Genomic DNA, 23,567 nt, shown 5'->3' with positions numbered 1-23,567 from the left:
TTAAGTTATATAAGGAAGCTTCGGGGTCTAACTTTGTCAATGTGAAGACAGAATTTAGTGAATATATTTTGAGTATAGCGAAATAAAGTAATGTTGGAAACAACCCACTCATGAGACAGATGTCTAAATATCTATGAGAAAATTTAAAGTGCACACATTACATGCTGCCAGTATATTTCAGATCAACACTCTCAAATTCACACCTCACTTCTAGCAGTCTAATATGTAGATCGGAAGCACCTCAGAGACAACGGAAACGAATGGGTGTGAGCCTCAGGCAAGCATACATCTGGTTCTGGGACAGCTGGCTAAATTTGACACAGCTTACCACTCAGCGACAAGTGCCTGTACCCCTGTCACAGCCACTTGACAAACCCAGTGACACTGCCAGGAAATAGTGCACACAGGAAGGCATATCTGTCATCATGCTTCAGAGGAAATAATCCACAGGCAGAGGGGAAGGAAATTAGCAGATAACAGTCTTATGAAAACTGAACTAAACAATCACGTTTAGCTCACAAATATTGACTTTTGATTTTGGAAGTTATTATAATTACTGAAGACGCAAAATTTCATTTATAAATTAAAAAAAGAAAAGCATAGAGTTAATGCTTTTGCACATACTAACACAGTTACCAACAGTGCGTTACTGTAATCCAATTACTTTTTTCAAGTAACGCATAAAGTAAGGGATTACTATTGCAAAAACGGTAATTAGATTACTGTTACTTTCCCATAGGAACGCTGCGTTACTGCGTTACTAAAACCGTTTTTGCGAGAATGTCTCATGACAGTGACGTAAGCGAGTGCGACGTTCGTGACAACAGCTGTGTGCAGATCAACAATGGATAATATATCGAGTGCGGGAGAGAGTATGAGCGTGCAGCGTTTAAAGCGTGGAAGTACTGACCTTACTTTGAGTTTGATTCCATAAAAAGTGACAAAAACATTAGTGTGCGCTGTGCGTGGGAAGAAAACTTCTTTTTACAGCGAAAAAAAACCCCTAAACTTCCAAGCAAGCACCGAGTGCGCTACGACGTAATGGGAAATTCACAGAGAGTCTTCAACTGACCGCTGCGGCACACCTGCACCAGGGCAAATCTCCGCCTGCTATACAGGTGAAAATAGAGCAACAGGACTGCTAGTCTTTGACTTTATTTCTTTTCTGCTGTGTTTTACTTGCATCTATTTGAAAGAGTCAGTGTAAACACAAATATATATATATATATATATATATATATATATAATTTTTTTTTTTTATGTGCTGGAATGTGCAGAAAATAGGTTTAAATGTTGAACAAATTTCTTCCAGTCAGAGAATGTTGCATATAATTAAATCTTTGTTTGATGCATAAAGTTAAAAGATTAAAACTAATAAGAGAAGTTTTAAAAAGATACTTTTCCATTTGATTACATTTTGTATGATGGATTATGCAGAAAAAGTAGAATCGGGCTGAAAGATCTATCGCTTTATCACCTATTCAGGTTGTAAATCGTGTTTTTAAAAAGTAACTAAGTAACTAAGTAATTAATTACTTTTGAAAATAAGTAATCAGTAAGGTATCAAGATTACTTTTTTGGGGAAGTAATCAGTAATTAGTTACTGATTACTTTTTATAAGTAGCTTGACCAACACTGGTTACCAATATTAGAGATACTGCACTCACTTGTTGCTGTTTCTGATACACTGGGTGAGTGTGAGTGTATTATTAGTGGCATATTAACACAGTTGAAAAGTGTAGTTGCTGAAGGGGAATAAAAGCCCTGCCTCACCCCAGACCACGTTTTCATCGGTGGAGGATAATAGAAAGTGACAACTTCTTACGGGGGAACTACCTTCCCGCTTTCCTTCCGCCTTCAAATTCATTCACTGTGTGCATAACTGTGTCCAAATTTGTGTGAGTAAAAAGAGGAGGAAAAACAGAGACAAACAAAAGCTTGTACATGCAGACTTTACCTAACTATCGATGTTTCCCTCAGATGTAAGTGTAACGGCCATGCCAGCGAGTGCATTGAGCGAGAACATGGTAACCTGGTCTGCGCCTGCCAGCATCACACAGAGGGAGCCGACTGCCAGAGATGTCACCCCTTTTACCAGGATAGACCCTGGGCCAGGGCCACTGGGGACTCTGCCAATGAGTGTTTGAGTGAGTAGCTTGATCCAAGGGTGACACTGTGAACCCACTGGATGCAGCCATCTGGAAAATACACGTGCCAGTGTTAAATTCAAATGACATTCTCAGGCTGTCAGAGATCCCACTTAATCCATCAGTGTGCTACCTCACATCAATCCCCAGTATTTCTTAAATCTCGATATGTTCACATGCACCTTTTGTCTTTTATTGTGCGAGTTAGTAAATACAACCACTCATCACTGTTGGGGAGGATAAAAAGCACGTAGTCTGGAAGTCCTCGTGGAAATCACTGAACTTTACTGATCTTCATTATGCTCTAGGCTGAATGATTTTTTATTATGCTGAACTCAGCTTTACACATAATTTAACAATACATCTGCCACCGCAGATGACCTTTTTTTTTCTTTTTTCTATTTTTGTGTGCAAAAGTTGCCAGTAAAGGAAATAATCTGATGTATTTAAAATTGTCTGATTGCAGAGCCAAACAGCTGAGAGATCCCTGGAAGATTTGTGTATATTTGATTTTTGGCTCATATGCACAAATGTTTGCAGGCATTCTCCCACCGTTGCTTCTGTATATGTGATTTAGCTGAGTGTTATCGGGTTTGGCTCGTCAGACCATGCATTCCAGCTGAATCCTGCTGACGATTAACCCTTCTTTTTTTCCCCTGAATTCTATTAAGCAGCAGACTTGCTCTAATTACTCTTGCACTTGCTTCCGAGCAGATGGCATCTTAAATAGACTTCTGCACCCAACTTAATCAATTCTGTGCATTACTATAGACACCTTATAAAAGCACCAGAGAATGCGAAAGTGCAAAAAACCAAATGCTCATTGTAATTGTTCATCTCTGTCTGGCAGAAGATTCATTTTGACTGAGTTTGCCCCAGCCAACGCCGAAACAGTAATCACTGCTTTTAACTACTTGTGATTACAATCAGCAAATCAAAATCAACATACACTAAATACACAGAGTCATGTAAACAAAAAAAACAGGGTTTTTGGTGTTTAAACTAATTTCTGACAAAATATTATTTTATTAAACTTCATCATCAAAAGGCTGGACAGTCTACATAAACATATGTAGTGTTGTCGAATGGAAGAGGTTCAAACATAAGGTCTGTGGGCCAGAATCGGCCCAAAAAAGACTCCAACCTGGCCCACTGGACAGCTGTGGAAAATGTGAAGGAGGACATAAATTTTGGACTATTAACAGCATTTTCATAAACAACTTATTGTACTGACAAACACCTCACCCACAGCCATTCATACTACATTAATAAAGTAATAAATAAACAATTAAATGACAAAAAAAAGTTCCTGTACTATAGAAACGTCTGTTTGTTTTACAGTGTGTACACAGTTAAATCAATAATGAGAATTTTCTTTGAATGAACAGAAACTTGCCACTTTATGATTACAGGGCAGTCTTGGCAATGAGATATCAGACTTTTCAGTAATTTTACACATGAATTTCTTACAGTTTAAGCCCAAAGAGTCATGCTGAGTCTTTCATTTACTATAGTGTTTCTTTATCATGTAGAAAAACTGAGACAGTCTATTGAAGTAACTCTTCTTTTACTTATTTTGAGATATCTCATGGATTAAACTTGTCCGGCCCACTTAAGATCAAAGTGGGTTGTAAGCAGGCCCACGATGCAAAATCTTGTTAGAGTCTGTAAATGAAGGACTTACAGGGTAAGTTTCCTTTAAAATATATTACCCCATAAACTAAAAAACATGCCTTATTATACGAGCTATAAAATAATATAGGCTGCAGTACAAAGTTTAAGATTTAGTGTTTTATCTCCAGTTTTATGACTACATAAAAACGTCCTTTCCTCAATTATGATAATTTTACATAAAACACTGTAAGTTTTGATATGATTCACTGGCAGGCATTGGGTGTTATATATATTTTGTAATTTATTAGCCATGCAACCCATTATATTAGCAAGGGCAGTGTTTGGATTTGCAAACATTCATAGCGACATGTAGACTGGCGTGTGTTAACAATATGGATCATTTCAGAGAATTTAGATGTATTCTTGTTAAACACATTTTTCTGCATTTATTGTGGATGTATAATGTATCCATCCATCCATCCATCCATGGATTGAAATCTATCCCTGCTGACACTGGACAAGAAATAGGGCACACCCTGCGGGTCAGCATTCAGTCAAAGGCCTGACACATACTATAGAGGCAGGCAACCATTTACACCCCTATTCACACCTAAACGTTGTAAATCTAACTTGCATGTCTCGCGTGTGGACAGTGAGAGGAAACTGTAGCATGCAGAGGGAACCCATACAGGCAGAGAGAGTGCCACATCATTTTATTGATGATGATGGTGATTGATGTGGTCATTGTTAAAAGACTGCTATTCAAAAAAAATTTTTTTTAATGATTATTAGTTTTTTCTAGTGGTACTAGTAGTAAGCCAGTTTTCCAACTTTTTCTAAATCAGCAGGTAGTAAAGCTAAAATGATAACAACAGAAATTTGTTTCTCAATAGACTTTAATGTAAAAGGTTTTCATTATCTTAATATAAATTGATTAGCACACAGCAGCTGCTGCTACTAACAGAGCAAAAACATAGTAACACAAAGATATTAAAGTTATGTTTGTGGCCCATTTAAAAATTAGCTACCCAGATTATACAACGTCAGTTTAAGAAAAAATGAACAAAAAAACATCCAGAAGACTCTGGTGAGTCAAGCATCTCTTTTAATTGATATTTTTACACAGATAATCTTTTAGAACTGAAAATAAACTGCACCAGATGAGACCTTTAAAGATTTTTTAACTCTTGAAAGCTAACAATACGGCAATAATAAAGACAAAACATGAATTTTTTAAAACAAACACCAAGTGACACCCAGTTAATTAACTTCCTATTTTCTGCAGTCACGTCTTTAACATAATTAACTTGTAGCTTCATATCATATATGATCATCTCAGAAAATCCAATTTATTAAATTTGTCTCTTAATCATTGCAGTTTTTGTTTGTGAGCACACGCAATGGGTTTGAATGAAGGATCAGATTCCTCAAAGGCTTTCCATTTCAGCACAAGATAAAGCACTGCAGTGTTAAGTAAACGATTACCCACATTTACCAGAATGCTTAAAACAACACGAATAAGCACAAGTACAGTCATTCCAAATAACCCAGTGCTGACCCTGGATGGAATGTGTCAGCACAATGCTTTGGTCAATTGGGAAAATTTGCATAATCTTCCCACATAAAATGACACTTGACACATTACCCATCGTGTTTTAAAGAAAGAGTATGGTTACCTTTTTTTTTTTTTTTGTAATACCATGTGACGATGATCATGTTTGACATAGAATTAGGGCTCGCAGTAATATCAGCAGGCTGATTAAAATAAATGGTTTGTTAATAAGATGACTAATTTCTGTTTTGCAGATTAACAGAAAAGCATCTGTTTTATCTTCTTAGCTTTATTTCAGCCATAAAAACATAAAAAAAACTGTCACAGTTCCATCAGTCATAATTTATGATCTTTACAGGGCACAATGTTCGGGGAGTTTCAGATTTAGAGCCTCATTTAAAAGAAGAAAAGGAAGAAAAGTGTGACAATCTTGCAATTATTACCGCTGTCTTTGCTGTTGTTCTTGTCTGAACAGCAATAGCAGGTGGTAAATGGAAGCTTTAGGTGGCTTTTTACAAGAGTTTTTTCAATATTATGTGAACATGACTCTGTGTGTTTATGAGTAATTTTAATATTAGTGTGGTTTTTTTATACAAACTTGAATTCAGACTGTATTTTGTTTAGTTTTTGTTTTTTACCTGGCTAGGTTTTTTTGGTCTTAAGGTGTGGAGAAATAACACAAACCTTTTTGCTACAATTTGCTCTGTGTGTGTGTGTGTGTGTGTGTGTGTGTGTGTGTGTGTGCGTGTGTGCGTGCGTGCGTGCGTGCGTGCGTGCGTGCGTGCGTGCGTATCAGGAGTGCAATGGAACGTCATTCTCATCAAGATTCTCCCCCTCTGAGACTGAAATCATTTATAGCCTGGGCAGGTTGCTTTGGGCCTTCACCATTTTTTGTTGTTTGCTTGATGTTGGAAGTGGCTTAGCCTGAGGCTGTTCCAGTAGGTACATGCTTTAAATCCCTTTTTTTAAACCACTGATTTATTGCTGATCCCGTTGTAGCTTGTATACTGTGATAATTTTGTTGCATACCTATTGTGAGGTCGACAACAAGGTAGATACATCACATACTTAACATTTTATTTCGGCCCCCTAAACTCCTGCTGTGAAAAAAGATGGTTGGGTAGCACCCAGTAATAATCATGCTATTTAGCATTAATAAGGTTTTATTATAGTATTAGCATCAACAACGTTAGCATAAAACCCACATAGATATATAAACTATAAACATTTAATATTGAAAACCCAGCTGCTAAATGTTCATGAAATTAGCTTGCTTTAAAGTAGCCAGGTCAAGATCATCATCAGCAATTGCAGGTTGAGAAATTTTTCTAACATTAATTTCACACTAAGCTGAAAATGATGATAAGCTGGTGTAGAATATACAATACCAAGACACTTACTTAGTCTGCAGTTGATTAGTTAATCAACTGTATTTGATCATCAGTAAGTTTGTGCACCTGTGTAAAAGGTTTTGTCAAATTGCTTTCAGGAGCATTTAGATGTGTGTCAATATAGTGTCACAATCTACCCAGGAGTGGATGTCACAGCAAGTTCACTCATAGGTCAGACTGTACGATGCTCAGACAAATCGCAAGTGCTAGGTCTCAGTTAGCATGTGAAACATTAAAGCTCCTGATAGTACAATTACAAAATGACTGAACAAGTATGGCTTGTTTGGCTGCCAGAGAAACTCTCTAAAACAAACCTGGCAACATGACTTAGCTTTGGAAACCACAACAATTCTATATAAATGTCGGCAAAAACACCTCATACCAACTGTCAAGCACAATGGTGGAGGGTCTGGACTTCTTTAAGTTGCTTGAAGACGTTTCACCTCTCATCCGAGAAGCTTCTCGGATGAGAGGTGAAATGTCTTCAAGCAACTTAAAGAAGTCCAGCTTCTTCAGAACTGAAGAAGCTTCTCGGATGAGAGGTGAAACGTCTTCAAGCAACTTAAAGAAGTCCAGACGCTTTTCTTTGCAAGCTCCTTTGACTACGATGACCTGGATAACTGAGAACCTTCACAGACACAATGGTGGAGGATTAGCAATTTGTGTTTGTTTTTGTAGCCACAGTTCTTGGGCACTTTGCAGTCACACAGTCAAGTTCTACAAGCTATTGAAATATGGGGTGTATATATCGAGAATACTGCATAGAGGTCTGCGAAAACATTCTTTTTCACATGACTTTAGGCTAGACAAAGGAAAAGAATCCCAAAAAGACTTTAATAGAAAGATTACAATAAATTCTTTGTTAGCATATAAAAACCTTTGAATTTGACATTTACCTTCTCTTTATCCCAAGCTCATGAAGTTAAATAAAGTACAAGTATGATAAAGTTTGAATAAATGATAAAAGGAAAAAGTAAATGTGTGTTTGATGCTTGGATTATAGTACTTCTTTTGCATACAGCTATATAATCCTGTTATATTAAATGTATGGTCACATGTCAAAATGTTTTATTTTGGTAATTTTATTAAATAAGTAGTCTAGTCATTTATTAACTGGAAAATGTTCACTCTTTGATACAGACATACGAAACAATGTGAAGTATTTTTCTAGCAAACCAGTCTGCACAACTTTCACCAAATCCTGCACTGAAACTCTGACCACAGATAAGTGATTACAGAGTCTGAGAAATAGTTATAATATTTATTACACATACAGTAACACAATCAGATCTCATATTGTTCATATGGTTTTGTAGAAATGTATAATATTTGGGATTTGTACAGTGGAAGAAAAATATCCCATCACATTCAGTCAATGCAGTTTCTTCTTTTTGTGCACCAAAAGTAAAAGAAAATCTACAGCTAAGGAGTTCTTGTGTGAGCTTTTTGAGTTCAAAATAGGTATTGCATTATCTGACAAGACTTCCAACTCAGTCCAATCAACCTCAAACCATTAACCAGTACAGAATGGTACTATACTTATTTCACACTACACCCCATTACATCCCAGTGTCACATAAATTTGAAAACTTTTTCCCTCTAAAACCCTGTCCAGTTTATTTACGTTGAGACTTTTTCGCCTCATCTGGCACATGACTGAGGACTCATCACAGTTGTTTTCCATTACATCATAAGTAACCTTAACTACCTACAGGCCACAACAAGTCAGAACAGCACTGACCACAGCAGAACAAGCTTTATTCCTATTTTTCAGCAACTGAAATGAAACCCTGTGTCACAGCTGTGCTAATATGTTGAGATAATTTAAATTTAATATATTTTGGATGGTAGAGATAAGTAATGGTTTGTAACCTCACCCATGATGAGGAAACTCAGAAAAAAGTCCTTCCCTATAGACATAATAAAAGGACAGAGAAATTAAATCATTGAAAACAAACAAATCATATATAAAGAAATGTCAGCTGTCCTACATTACTACTGAAGTGTCTGAAAGATATCAAAGCATGGATGGCCTAATTTTTTGGAATTTTAATGAAAGTAAGACTGAGATCATTGTTTTCAGACCCAGTGGTGTTTGTGATTCCTCGTCTCTTGGACCTGGTCCCCTGCATTCATACGTGACTAACCTTGCTATCACACTGGACTGTGATTTTATACTAGATAAGCAGATGAATTCTGTTATTAAAGCTCATTTTTATCATTTGAGACTTTCATAAAGAATCAAATCCACTTTATCCTGTAAAATCTTTGAACGTCTTATTCAACTTCAGTCATAATGCCCCTTGGACGATTGCACTGCGCTCTATATTGGCCTTAGAAAAGCTTCCCTTAACGCCCAGACCAAAGTGCTTCAGCTCATCTTTTAGCCGGAACCTGCAAACGAGACAACATTTCCCCGTCCTGGCATCTCTCCACTAGCTCCCAGTTCAGTTCTGGATCCATTCTAAGATTTTATTATTTGTTTTTTAAACTTTTAATGGATCACTGACACCATACTGAGCTCTTAACTCCATATGTTCCCTCAAGATCACTAAGGTCCATGGACCAGCTGCTCCTGCTGTCCCTAAAACCCGGCTGAAAACCAGGGGCGTGCGAGCCTTTTATGTTATTCATCATGGCTCATCATTATACTAAACGGTGGTTTTATAATATAAGTAAATGACTCTGAGGGGAAGAGAGAAATCAGCTTTCCCAATAAAACTCAAAGACCTTCAACATATTTAAAAGGTTTAAAATGATTTATAGGATGTTTAGCTACTAAGCAAACATTATTATCATAGCAGTATAACTCACAGCAGCGAAACATGATGGCTTCTAAGTTGAAATCTTTATATTTTATATCATTTTATACACCAAACCATCACACTGGTTTAGCATACTCTTAAAGGCACTGTTTCCGGGAATATGTTTGTTTGCTTTCTTACTGAATTAGATGAGAAAGAGTGCAATTTTTCATTTGAAAAATCAAAATCAATCAACCTTGGGATAAATATACAATCCAACCAAGACAGAAAGCAGGGGGGAAAAGCCAGACTGACTTTGTCCAAACACAAACAACAATTCACTTAAGTTGGCTGATTGACACACTAAGTTTGTTGGATCAGTGACACAAATCTATCTGAAAAAAACAAACCCAAAAAACATCAGTTTGTGGTTTAATGCCATGTTGAAGTTGGGTGTAGTGAGCTCTAGTCTCATATTTAAGCTTAGATGAAAAATTGATGCCTCCTTAATGTCTAACTCTTGCCAAGAGAACAAATAAGCATATTTCCTGGAAGTAAATGCAATATAAAACACATTTATGAGGCCTTGCTGCATTGAACCTCAAAACACATTAAAGATTAAAACATGTATGAAATTGCCTGTCCCAGTTTTGTATGTATTACTGTAGAGTGTGTCATTACACATTCTTTTGGCAAGAAGGAAAGTAGATAGTGAGAATTATGGCATTATTATGTTAGAGATGAGACTTTGGAGGACTCCTGTAAAGAAATACAGACTTAATAACAAAAATAATAATCACCATCAGTACTTTGGATAAGCTGAGATGATGGTGGTGGTCATGACATGATGACCATCATCACGTGGGGGCCAGGTCCCATGTAGTACGCTAAAAGTCTTATACATATACAGTATGTGAAGCATGACTCTGCCTCGGCTGCTTCATCACTGCTGCTTTTCTATATTCTCTTGGCAGGACGTCTCATTCATCCAGCAAATTAAATGTAAAAATGAGAAATCATTGTGCCTGCAGGGATTTTGGTCCCTCTCTGCAATGTGTTCTGCAACAGCACTAAGAAATTATTCATATAAAGGGCAGAAGACAGTAAGAGTGGTTTACATTACCTCCCCTGCAGATGACGCAGGGTGGCAACCTCCTTTACACTCCCAAAATCATTCCTTGCTGCTAAAAGAAGGAAAAATAAAGACTAGTGCTGGGTAAACTGGCCACAAAATACACACTGATATTAATGTTTACTATGCATACGCTCAGACACTTTGGGTATTTATTGCTTACAAGATAAGATAATAATAATAATGATAATAATAATAATGGACAAAGAAGAAGAAATTGTTTGTAAAATCAACATCTTTGAACACTCACATCCTAAAATCACATACCTCATCAAACAAGTGATCAGCATGAACATTTTGGCTGCCCCTGTAAAATTAATCAAAATAAAATACAACCTCATATGTGATTTTTGTCTTTTTGATCTTTGATCAAACATCTAACTCCCAGACTGATGCTGGCAGGAGTTATAATCAAAATAATCAAAATGATGAGACAGCCTTCATATCACAGTATCACATCTTTTTATTTAGCTTTGATTATTTATGCTTTGCCATGCCACACAGAAATAAGTGGTGATTCTGGGCTATGAGGGGTCATGTGCTCTTAAAACCACAGGAGATAAAGAAGAACTTCGCTTTTACTGCATGTCCAGATTAATTTCTCTGAGACAACGCCCCAAGGAGCAATAAGAGGGCATCGTCCACGCTTGTATAGGCATAATCTGCAAATTAAAGAGTCCTTGAAAGCCCTCAGTAGGAGTCTGAATGCTGCAGGACTGGCCACTCACTAAAAGTTAGTGTCACTGGCTCATAGTCTTACTGAGGGCACAGGACCGTCCATGTTTCTCACAGGGACAGTGCAGAATGTAATGAAACATCCACTTAATGTACAGTAAAGATGCACACAGAAGAGCTTGGACCTTTGTTTGTTGACTTATTGACCTGTCTTGTCACCTGCAACACTTTCTGTGCTGCATGAGCAACGGAGGAATGTGATCATTGGATATACAATGTGCAGGAGCTTCAGGTAGCATTTAAATCCATACATTTCCAAAATTGAAAATATCACAATTAAGTGATAATATTGGCAAAAATTACTATCTGTTGCAATCTACATACACATAAATTCATTTAGTCCACTTACATTCACAGTACATCCAGAACCTCAACGATCTAAAACAGAAATGCCTCCACCAATAGTTACTGGACAGTTATTTAACTGCAAAACGACATAGCTGCTGACAATCTTACTTAACCAGAATATAACCAGTTGGCAACTAGGTACGACAAGTCACATATTGCAAAGAGATTGGCTGCTGATAAGTTGTGCTTACTGGTGCAGACTGATTTAGACAGTGTCTATACATGATTTTGCAGTTATTTACAAACCTTTGCAACTTTATCAGCCTCCAGTGGTTTGGAGACAGGCTGCCTCTCAGCAGGTAACCTGTGCAATCACCTTGTGATCAAAAAATGGTTGTCCAGAGGTTTGGGTTTCAAAACTGAACTTGATTCACTGAGTGCAAAAACATTTGGTGGGATTCCAGGAAAACCACTGATTTTTCTTTATTGTAAAGAAGTTGCCATCCGATTTTTTTTTCCTCTAGTGTGACTGAGCCATCATCCAGTTCAGGGGTTGCTGGAGACTTTTCCAGATGACCTTTGGTTTAGAGGTGGGATAAATCTGTTCTTCACTGAGAGGCAAACAACCATGACAATTACATCCACAGTTTCAACCAATTTAAAGTCAATAATTTTCCTAATATGAATGCCTCTGGACGCTTAGGGAGAACACGCAGAACCTTCTTCCTGTGAGGTTCTGTCCTAACTAGCAAACCTTAATTATAAATGCATGTATGTAAATACAGAGTAGAAGTTACATCTTGTGCTTCTAGTCACTTTTGATTTTTTTGGTGCCTCATTTATTGAATAAACATAAATGCGGGATTGTGGTTCTCTCAAAAGATTATTGTGCCGTATGGTGGTTCAAAAAGTTCATACAAAGGGCACAGACTATCAATTTGCACAAAAAACAAAGCGACTTTAATGAATTTATGAATACATTAACAAAAAACAGGATGCTGTAGCCTTGTCACAGAGCCAAGCCAACAAAAGTCCAAAAAGAAAGATAAACTAACACAGAAAATAAAACCCAAACGTAAAGAACTAAGCACAAACGAAAAAGAGATAAGCAGGGAGAGGTGAGTAGGGGTTTATTAAGAGGCAAAATGACAAAGAACAAGTCGAACTTTAAATACGGAGGATTTATTGAGCACATAAGAAAACAACAAACAACAACATGGACTGGAATATAAAATACAGGGAGGCTTAGAAGCAACTAAAAACTACAGACTTTCCTGTTTCATATCTGTTACACAATCATAATTTTGAGAAGACAGAAATGAAACCATATTTCCAGATTTGGCAGTTTTCCATAGTTTTGTTTGGGATTTTTTGTTGTTGTTGTTTTTTTTTAATCTAATTATCCATAAACATTTATTAGTTTTTGTATTCCGGTAAAACTGTCGCTCCCGTTATGTGAGCAGCGCAGTCAGATAAAGATCAGGTTTGGTAGGTTTAGATCATTTTTAAAACTAAATTACAACAGTATTTGTAATAAAAGTTGTGTTTATTTATTTATTTACTTGATAAATATATTGAACTTTCTTGCTTTGTGATCGATAGATTTTCCACTCTTAAACATAAGGTTCTGAGTTACCCTAATTGCTCAGATTAAACAAGACATAAATGGTAAGGTTTATGGTTGTTATTTTATTTGCTCCTTATAGTCACACCATTAGTTGTGATTGTCATAATGCACTGTTCATTGTTGGTCCAGCAAGAAGTGCAGCTAGTGCCACTGTTAAACTGATAAAACCCCATTTGATAGATGGAAACAATCAAGAGTGCAATACAGTCTGTATTCCTGTTGTAATCCTGTAGGTTTCGACCCTAAAGGCCACTCAAGAATGTATGAGCCGTAGCATTCTGGGAGGTTTAAAGTGCTTTGTGAACTATATCATCAGACTCAGCAATGAGCTAACAGCGCCTACTTACTTGCATGAAGCCTCCACAGTGACGCACAAGCTGTGTGGTCCCCAGGACAGGACTGTTGTAACAGCATGTTAAAGAGACAGCAGTGGGTGGGCAAACATAAAAATGTGGACGAGATAACCTAACACAAGTTATGGAGAGCTGTATGGGGGAGTCTTCATGTTAAACTTGTTGAGAAACAGCCTCAAATGATTTGTTCTGCCTCAGCTCCCCTCTCCCTTTCTGCTGGTAGCAATCTTCGTCCCACATACGTATAAAACCTTAACTCCTCAGCTACAGTTATTTTACACCCCGTTACTAAGATGGCAAAGATGCTGTACTGTAACATGCTTATGATAATGTGCTCAGCAGTTTGATGTCTCACAAGAAAGGAGGCTAACACGGCCAACATCGAAGGCAGTTAATGTTAAAAAAAAAGTGTAGAGTAATATAAAATACAGTTGGGTAGCCGAAACCATTATAGTCACATACACTAAAAAAAAATTATAGCACTAAAAAAATTACAAAATGTAATAGTAAAGAAAAAAAGAGAACACCAGAAATAGAGCTTTATAGTAAAAACAGATTCATAACAATGCTAAAGTTCGAATGATCAGAAGTAACATGTTCTGATTGCCCTGTAGCTTGTTTCACTATAGAGAACCACATTTACAGGTAAAAGAGTAAAGCCTGGTTGCCAGATATCTTGCACTGCACTGTAATACGTTGTCTTTATGAATGAGTAAATATTGTTTGAAATATCAATGTGTATTTGTAGCACTAGCTGAAATGTGACTGTCTCACAGTGTTTCTGACAGTATTTCTACTTGGCTATTAGCTAGCCTGTGCAGCAGTCACACTACCACTACCTGACATGATAAAGATAGAGTGAATGGGAGGTGACAAGTTGAGACAACCAGTTGTATTTGTGCTGTAGCTACCCACTGGCATCAATCAGAAGTGAGTCATTCAGAAACTTTTTATTTTTGTAGGTGGGGTGGTTGTCAGATTTTGTTGAACTGGGGATAGCAGATGTGTTTTGAAGGATGAGAACTGCAGTTCAGGCCATAAATATCATTGGCCTAGACGGGCTAGGTGGACATGTTTCCACTTGAGTAACAAACTGGACTGGTTATATTTGTCTAATGTTAGTATTTGCTCCACTAAGAAATGGAACAAATACCAATGTATATGTAAAAAAATATAAAGAGTTAGACATTCATGAAGTGCCTTGAGCAGCTGGTCAGAAAACACATCTGCTGCTCATCCTGGACCCTCCTGTGGTTGGTGGTTGGATGCATCAGCAGGGATGATGAGACAGAGTACCGGGCTGTGGTCAACTCCTTTGTCACGTGGTGTGAGCAGAATCATCTGCAGCTCAACGTGGCAAAGACCAAGGAACTGATCGTGGACTTCAGGAAGACCAGGAAACACTTGACCCCTGTTTCAATCCAGGGGGTCAGTGTTGACATTGTGGAGGACTATAAATACCTTGGAGTACACATTGACAATAAACTGGACTGGGCTAAAAACACCACAGCACTTTACAGGAAGGGCCAGAGTCGTCTCTATTTTTTGAGGCGACTGAGGTCCTTCAACATCTGCCAGAAAATGCTGAGGATTTTCTATGAGTCTGTGGTGGCCAGTGTGATCCTCTATGCTGTTGCATGCTGGGGGAGCAGGCTGAGGGTCGCAGATGCCAACAGACTTAATAAACTGATCCGTAAGGCCAGCAATGTTGTGGGGATGGAGCTGGACTCCCTCAAGGTGGTGTCGGAGAGGCGGATGCTGTCCAAGATAAAGACAATGTTGGATAACACCTCCCACCCACTCCATGACATGTTGGTCAGTCACAGGAGCTCGTTCAGTGAGAGACTGAGATTACCGAAAAGCACCACTGAACGACACAGGAAATCATTCCTGCCTGTGGCCATCTCCCTGTACAACGCATCCACTTAACACACTGTTTGCTGCTACAACTACACATGTTTCTTTTCCAAATATTTATTTATAAGTGACTTATGTATGTATGTATATATATATATGTATATATTGTACTATTCTTAGTTAGTGTATTGTCTGTCTTGTCTTAATGTTGGTTTAAAATGGAGCACTGTAACAAAAAATAATTTCCCCCAGGGATCAATAAAGTATTCTGATTCTGATTCTGATTCTGATTCTGATTCCTCAATTTGCCCACAGAAGGAGCAGAGTCATGGACGACACAGTCGCCTTGGCAACACACACTGCCCTCACCCATCTGGAAAACGGGAACACCCTTCCTCCTCGCTCACTGAAAACACAGTGTGCGATTTCTTAGTGTACTCTTGTGCTCCTTTTTCACTTCCAAGAACATCATCATTAAGTTTGCAGGCAATAGGACTGTTGTAGGCCTTATTGCAGACAATGATGAGACAGCCGACAAAGCTAAACAGGCCAACAACCTTTCTCTCACATCAGCAGAACAATGGAGATGATAGTGAACTATCATCCAGAAGAGAACACTGGCTCATCCATATTAGCTATGCTAACATTGAAGTGGTAGGCACTTTCAACTTACTCAGTGTGAACATTACTGAGAATCTATCCTGGAACCTTCACATGGACATCACGGACAGAAAGGCCCGTCAGTGCTCATACTTTCTGAGGACACTTAGTTTTACAAGACACTATCTCCTGAATCTTCCACAGAAGCACGATCGACGGCCTGGTGACAGGCTGTATGACAGTTTTGGAATGGAAGTTGCTTGCTAAAAGCTGGAAATCACGACAGAGATTGGGGCAGCCATCAGAGATCGTCACTGCCAAGAGCTATCCCGCCATTAAAAAGATCTGCCTGATGTCTGTGTAAGGCCGACAGAATTATCAAGGATCATAGCCATCCAGAAAACCAGCTGTTCTCCTTGTCCATGCATTGGTGAATTACTGCAGTACAATATGTAACAGTATAATTTAATCGGTCACTGGTACTGCTGTTTATAACTCTCAGTTTACCCATGTGCAATAATTCTCCATACTCCTAATCGAATTCTCCCAAGAACCTCAGTATCCATGTTGCATCTGTAAGTCTTCTCCTAGCAACGATTGCTGGTTCCTGCTGTATCTTTTACAATAATCTGAACTACAACTCAAGGATGGCGTTTTAGAGCTGCAGCAATGAATAAACCTAATTTATTAAACGCAAACAGGTAACTCACATTGATGAATCCAGAGATAATGACTTGATTCTTCAGTTCATGTTTGATTTAAAAAACTTTTTGGCACTTTTAAATTCATTGGGGATTTAAAGCCACGACTTTTAGTTTTAGTTCCCATTCTCTTTAATTTAATTTTCAGATACAGCAGGCAGCAGTCGTCAATTACTCCTTATGTAGATTTCTCATAAAAAATGTAATCACATTCCCTCACTAATGATTCAGCAGCAGAAGTGATTTGTTACATTACATGTTTGACTCAGAACAACTTCATCAAAGGTGCCCTTAAACAACTTCAAAGACTTCACACCCACTTGCCTCATCTTCTGTATTTAACACTTGAAGGAAAAGAAAACAAGGTATTTTGGTTTTAATAAGAAGTCTGTACAGTCTGGAATCAGAATGTTTACTAAACACAAATTCCTTAGTTCCAGTGACTGCACAAAGCAATTAAGAAGTCCCATCCTAAGTGTGAAGACGTGCGTTCACACACCGACCCGCTCAAAACCCACATGACTCCATAAGCTCTTACCAGCAAAGCCTTTATTATGTTACTGACATGGACATGGACAGCTGGAGACACAGCGGCCAAGTAGTCATTCCTGTTATACTTCTTTGAAGTCCACTTGAAATCCGCCACCTGGGGTGCGTGCGTAGTTGGTGCATTGAAATGTAAATTCTTCGCAGATGAGCGTGTGTGGTCACAAAAATATTGCTAGGCACCTGGATGTCAGCATAGACCCCTGTGCTCAGTGTTTGATGATGAAATTAACGTCACTCGCACCTCAGCGGACTCACATAATCAATGCATAAGAAATGAGAAAACTTAGTAGTTGCCGTTCTTACCTCATTTACATGAACCATAGAGACCACTGAAGTAAACCTTTTACTAATGTAGTGTACAAATTAACGCGGTATCAGTAATCAAACTGTATGTAGCTTATCACATTGTCGATGCAAGATCATAGTCAGTATGATTGTAGGTAATACAGGCAGCCACAAGCCAAATGGAAAAACTAATGAGCATTTAGGAGCTAAAGTGCCTGAGTTTCCCTTAATGATGCAGTACAGACCAAAATAGGACAAAAAGAATTGGGCTTTTAGTGGTCAGAGGGCTGGAAACAGCTGCTGGGAATGATTGCTGTTGGGTTCCTATATGCTTTTTCTTTCTCCAATTCTGGATCATAGGAGGGCCGGATACAAGCTATCATATGGTGAGAGGCTGCTAGTCTAAGCCGAAGATTAAAACCAAAAGAAATTCATGCTCCGATTCATGCCTGCGTTTATTTGGATGTTAGCACCTCCAGAACAACTGCAACATCCACACAGAAGGGTGGTGGATTTGTACCCAAAGAAGAGCTAAGCCACAGCCAAGGAATGGATTAATATGTGCTAAATCAACAATAATTACGAACTCATTACTTTTAAAATTCTAAATATATATGGAAATGAGAGCAGTCACAATAGTTGTAGGTTTTTTAACCCTGCGAAGCCTCGATTTGTGGCTAGTAACTGTATCTATGCAGTATAAGTTACAGCCAAACAAATGAAGGCTCTGTACATTAAAGTCCTTAACCACCGAGCCCAAGTTCATCACATGTTAGGTTTTAAAAGCAACCGGTGAAATAAGTTAAATACTAATGAGACTTCTTATTAAAAAGAAAGGGTAATCATATGGTTATTTCTAGCTCAACTGGGAGCTTGATTCATAATAAAATGGGCAATTTCACCTAAGTCCCCCCTCAGGGTAACTTGTAAACTAAAGAGGGATTTGATGTGAAGGGTATGAGAGCTGTGGTGGTGTGTTATCAGCTGAGTAATTTGCTCTTGTACAAACATGAATTACTGTTATCTAAGTGCCCCCTGACAGCCGATTGGCTCCTCATTAGGCCTGTGTGAAATGAGATTAGCAATGAGACTCTAAATTATGATCCAATCCCAGAACACATAATCTCTCACATGCATATACCCTTTGTGTGTCTCTCCACTTCATCTATTTCTGCCATCCTTTTTTTTTTTTAACTTCATTGCTTTCTGTATCTTCCCCTGCGGCTGGTCATTCCTCGTCTTAGCAGCTCTCCTCTCTTGACCTCTTACCTCTTCTCTCTTTTTTTTCCTGCACCACCGACCTCACTCTCAGAGTGTAACTGCAGTGGGAGATCAGACCAATGTGTGTTTGACATGGAACAGTACCGGAGCACTGGCAGTGGGGGGCGATGTGTGAGCTGCAGAGACAACACCGATGGGCCCCACTGTGAGCGCTGCAGAAATGGCTACTACCGGAAATCTACAGAAGATCCCTGCCTACCCTGCAACTGCAATGTCAACGGTAAACTGCAGACACAAAAATCTCAGTTGTTTTGATAATAACTGAAGCCCTAATTATGATCCATGCCAATGTCATTACTTGCTACTTTTGTTTTCTCCTGCATGAGAAAATGTAATTATGTTTAAATTGGAATGCCACACTGGCACAAAAAAGCACCATATGCAAGCTTTAGCTACAAATGAATGGGACTCATAGGATTCATTTTAAAATTTTATGGCCAATGTTTTTAAAAAATTAATGGCACTGCATTAATATTTTCTACGTCCCATCAGCTCACCAAACTTGCCTAGGAGTAGAATCTTTTTCAATTTATAATTCATTCAATCTCATCTTAGTTATCATTGCCTTAGCTTCCACGATGATCATTAAGGAAATCCATGGATTTACTCACCCATGCGGGTGTAAATTGATCCAGTTGACTCACTGAACATTATCAATGAAAAGACTCATTGCTCATTAAGCAAGGCCTAACTTTAGGTGGAGGAGCATTAGTGGTGGTGGAGCACAAATTATGTTTGTGCTTCACCCATCATCAGAGAATGAGAGAGAAAAGTGAACAAAAAACATTAACTATCTTTTCCTCTTCATATAAATAGTGTGCGGTGAAGGCACAGAGCTGTTGGAGTCCATTATATTGATCAAAGGTTATAGCAGACTCCATCAGGCTTCCCTTTTTCTCTTCTTTCTGCCCCAGATGGCCTTTTTTCTCCATTAACTAAAGCTTCACTATATCGGCTACAGTGTAGAAGCAAGGTTATATACTTCTCTTCCAGGAACAGAAATTCAAAACAAATGTTCATTATTTATAGATAGAAAGATAGATAGATATTTATAGAAAATACTCATAATTCTTGTCCAACACTATGATTACATTTTTCTTTATTTGAACCCTTCCAGGATCTGTGAGTCTACAATGTGATGTAGAAGGAAGGTGTGCTTGTCGGGAAGGTGTGACAGGAGAAAAGTGTAACACATGCCAGGCTGGCTTTCACTCGATAGGCCCCGGTGGCTGCAGGTGAGCAACATACATATAGTAATATATACAGTATACATGCATTCATTTTATGTTAGTGAACACAAGGCTCACTGACATTACATTTCATACAGCTTTCCTGTTTTATAGATGTGACACCTAACTTCCCAAAGCCTGAATTTATCAAACTGCAAAGCAGGACAAAAGGATTCAAATTTCTCGACGTGACACTACTGTGAATTAGTGACCTTATCAGCAAGTACCAGGATGTGCCAAACACAATGTCAAACTGCTAACAAGCATTGTAACAAGCAAGCCACCAAGTGCAGTGTTATTTTCCACATGGATAAAATTCATTTCAGTTTTATTAAGCTTTTTATTTCAGGGCGTCACGTATATTCAGCCTTCATGCACAATATTAGTTACGCCAATGTGATTTTTTTGCTTTATGTATGTTCGGAGTCCACTGAATTACTTCATGGTTATCCCCTTTTATGGAAGTGTGCAGAAGTTGTCTGACTTCTATCAAGAAAACCTCATATTATTTTTGTCTACATTACACAAATGCATTGTTTCCTGTCTAACTATATTTTAAAGTTTTTGTTTTCAAAGTATCTTTTACTATTTTTGTTCAGTTTCACTCTTCCCATTAGTGCCCTATTCAGCCACCACAAGCAGTTATATCCAGCACAGAAGCTCAGATAAATCCATGGCACACAACCTACTAAATACCAAACTGTGAACAAACCAACATGTTCTAAACCCCAACTCATCACACAGTGACACAAGTCAAAAAATCTTTTTCACGTTTATCAGAAGACAGCAAGCATCAGTGTATTTTGTAAGAAGCTGAGATATATTATGTGGTGCCGGGCCATTTAGTGCCCTGTATGTAAATCCTAAAATCTACTGAAAGCCAGTGTAAAGACTATCTTAGCATGCTTGCTAGAATGTGTTAATAGTCTGGCTGCAGAATTTTGTACTGTATAGCTTGGAAGCACAAAAGACATGGTTTGTCCAAGCTGGTCAACACACATGATAAATGCAATGACACAAATGCTTGAAAAAAATTTTTTTATAGTTCAGTTGAGTAGACCATATGTCGCAAATTAGGAATGTTACTTAAATGAAAGAATCAGGAAAGAAGCAACGATTTTATATGCAAGTCAAACAATCAAATATTACACCATGATTTCAAATGCTGGACTTGACCAAAGAGAAGTAAGAGCCTGACTGATTTTAGGAAATAGTTCAGGAGGAGCTATAATCATCTATCAGTCTTGTTGATATTTAAAGTAAGTTCATTATCAGAGAGCCAATCACTAACCTGGATTAAACACTGGACTAGAGTGCTATGGACTAGAGCCTATTCAGATGATGAGGCTTAAAAGATATATACAGCTGAATGTCATCGGCATAGAAACAATAAGAAACTTCATTAAAATTTAGGTAATAAATTACTTTAATTTTATTTATTTTAGATACCAAATATATTAGCACCAAAACTAAAAAATGCTAAAGGGATGTTTTCACAATATAAAGACAACAAGTCCAAGCATCACTCTGTGGCGAATAAGGAGTTAGACTCAGTTGGACACACAGTTAGTGAGTAGGTGGTGGACACAACTGCATTTAAGAAACAGATTTTCTTTTAGAACTGATGGAGAACAAAGAACTCACTGAAGAAATTTGTAAGATTTTTAGTTAAATGAAACAAAACATTTTTTCATGTTTAGTACACAGTAAATATAACTAGTAGAAACACAAAGTCCTAAGACATTTCGCTCAGTTTGCTATCGACTTAGAATGCCAGATCTACTGTTTCTGCTCACCCTTTCTCAACCTCCTAAGACCCAAACTCTTTCACGGCATGCATTTTTAATTTATCTTTGATATTTGGGCTGATTGGGACCTGATGAATGTAAAAACAAAGAATTACCAGATTTTTTTAACCTAATTTTTGTTTTAAAGAAAAATGAGAGCCACATATGAGGATATTTGTTTAAAATTTCGATAGAACAGTAGCAGTATAATGTCCTCGTAAGTAGATATCAGGCCCTTGAAGAGCAAATTTGAGTATTTTTGTCTAAATAATCCAAAAGGTGATGTCCACATATGTGGACGCAGGTCCTAGGAGGTTAAAATAAGTTTGAATCAATTCCTTATTTTATTTGCTTATAACATGAAAATACATTGCCATAGGTCTATATCAACAGCTGAAATTTTTTTTAACTTCATTTCCTCCTACTCAACTTTAAATAATACATTTCCAAAGAAATGTTACCAGTATCATCAACTTTAAAAGGGAAAAGAAAAAGGCTGGTCTAATGTCTTGCCAAGTCATTGCAAACTTTTTGCATGAATTCCCTCCTACCGCATATGGTCGTTGTTCAGATTGGTGAGCCAGCAGTCCTGAATAGCAGAAACGAAAGATCTGGTGTTTGAAGTCCCCTTAGAACCGAGCAAGAGATCATGCAGTCTTCTTCATGTTGCCATGGTGACTGAATCCAGCCTTGCTGCCTTCAAAATCTTCAGAGAACAGCTTGAGTTGCAGCTAAAGCCAAGGAGAAACTTAGCCTGTAAAACTTTCTACTTTTCTCCAAAGGTAGTTGAGTGTCTTTATGTAGTTGGTAGCATTGATCTGGTTTTATCCAAATTCATCAATTCATGATTGACTCAAACATTTCCTCTTCTTTTTTTAACTGCCAGCAACTAGTTGACAATGAAGAGTTGTTCATGATAAATAAATAATTTAATAATTACACTTTTACTCTTTATTGATCATGATTTGTTTAGCTTTAATGTGTTAACTGTATGCATTACTAATGCATTAAGTAAAATATTATTATAATGTGTTTTACTAAGCTCTGATTTTAAGTTTCAGTATACTAGAGCTCATTGGGTCAGACCGAGTTTAAGATACAGACTTGCTTTCAACCTGTTTTACTGGGAGTGGGTTCAGTCAGACTTTTTTTCCAACCTTTATTGGAACGTGAAGATGCACTGACCAGCTGCATACATTTTTATGATGAAAAGCGCATTTCAACTTTGTCTGAACTGAGAGCCTCATACTAAGTATGAGTGCACATGAGCCTGCATGTAAATTTATAGGAAGGTGTATCTATGTGTGTGTGTGCACAACTGTGTGTTTGTGTGTGTAGGTGCGTCTGTGTGTGTGTGTTGTATGTTGTAAAATTCATATTCATAAGAAGTCTATCCGAGCTCTCCCTGACCCCCTTCTATCTGCCGGGGGAATGCTAAGTTGCGATAGTGTTGAAAGGCATATCAATGAATGTTTGGTGTTAATATTATTTCTTCTACCTGGATACTATGACAACAGGCTGTGGGATGACTGTTAAGCAAAAGAATAGATATTGAGCTTTAGCCTCATTCATTTGACTTTATAGCTTCTACAGTAAGCATTTCTTTATGAAAAATTAAGCTATGCCTCAAAATGCTAAATTTAAACAGAATAGCTTCCCCAGTTCTACAGAACTTTTTAACACCATTCAGCTATT

At 37.8% G+C, this 23,567-nt stretch overlaps 1 protein-coding gene across 1 annotated transcript in view; it reads left to right on the top strand.

The window, feature by feature from the left end:
* The window catches only part of lamc3 (laminin, gamma 3), a 151,087-nt gene that overhangs the window by 45,191 nt on the left and 82,329 nt on the right, over positions 1-23,567 (top strand). Inside the window, exons 4-6 of the mRNA XM_004549823.3 lie at positions 1,981-2,147; positions 18,888-19,076; positions 19,974-20,091. Coding sequence (XP_004549880.3) covers positions 1,981-2,147; positions 18,888-19,076; positions 19,974-20,091 — 474 coding nt within the window. The remainder of the gene's footprint in view (positions 1-1,980; positions 2,148-18,887; positions 19,077-19,973; positions 20,092-23,567) is intronic.

This window comes from Maylandia zebra, linkage group LG7 (assembly GCF_041146795.1).
Source record: "Maylandia zebra isolate NMK-2024a linkage group LG7, Mzebra_GT3a, whole genome shotgun sequence".
Classification (NCBI taxonomy): domain Eukaryota; kingdom Metazoa; phylum Chordata; class Actinopteri; order Cichliformes; family Cichlidae; genus Maylandia; species Maylandia zebra.
This window is presented reverse-complemented; position numbering and strand designations above follow the sequence as displayed.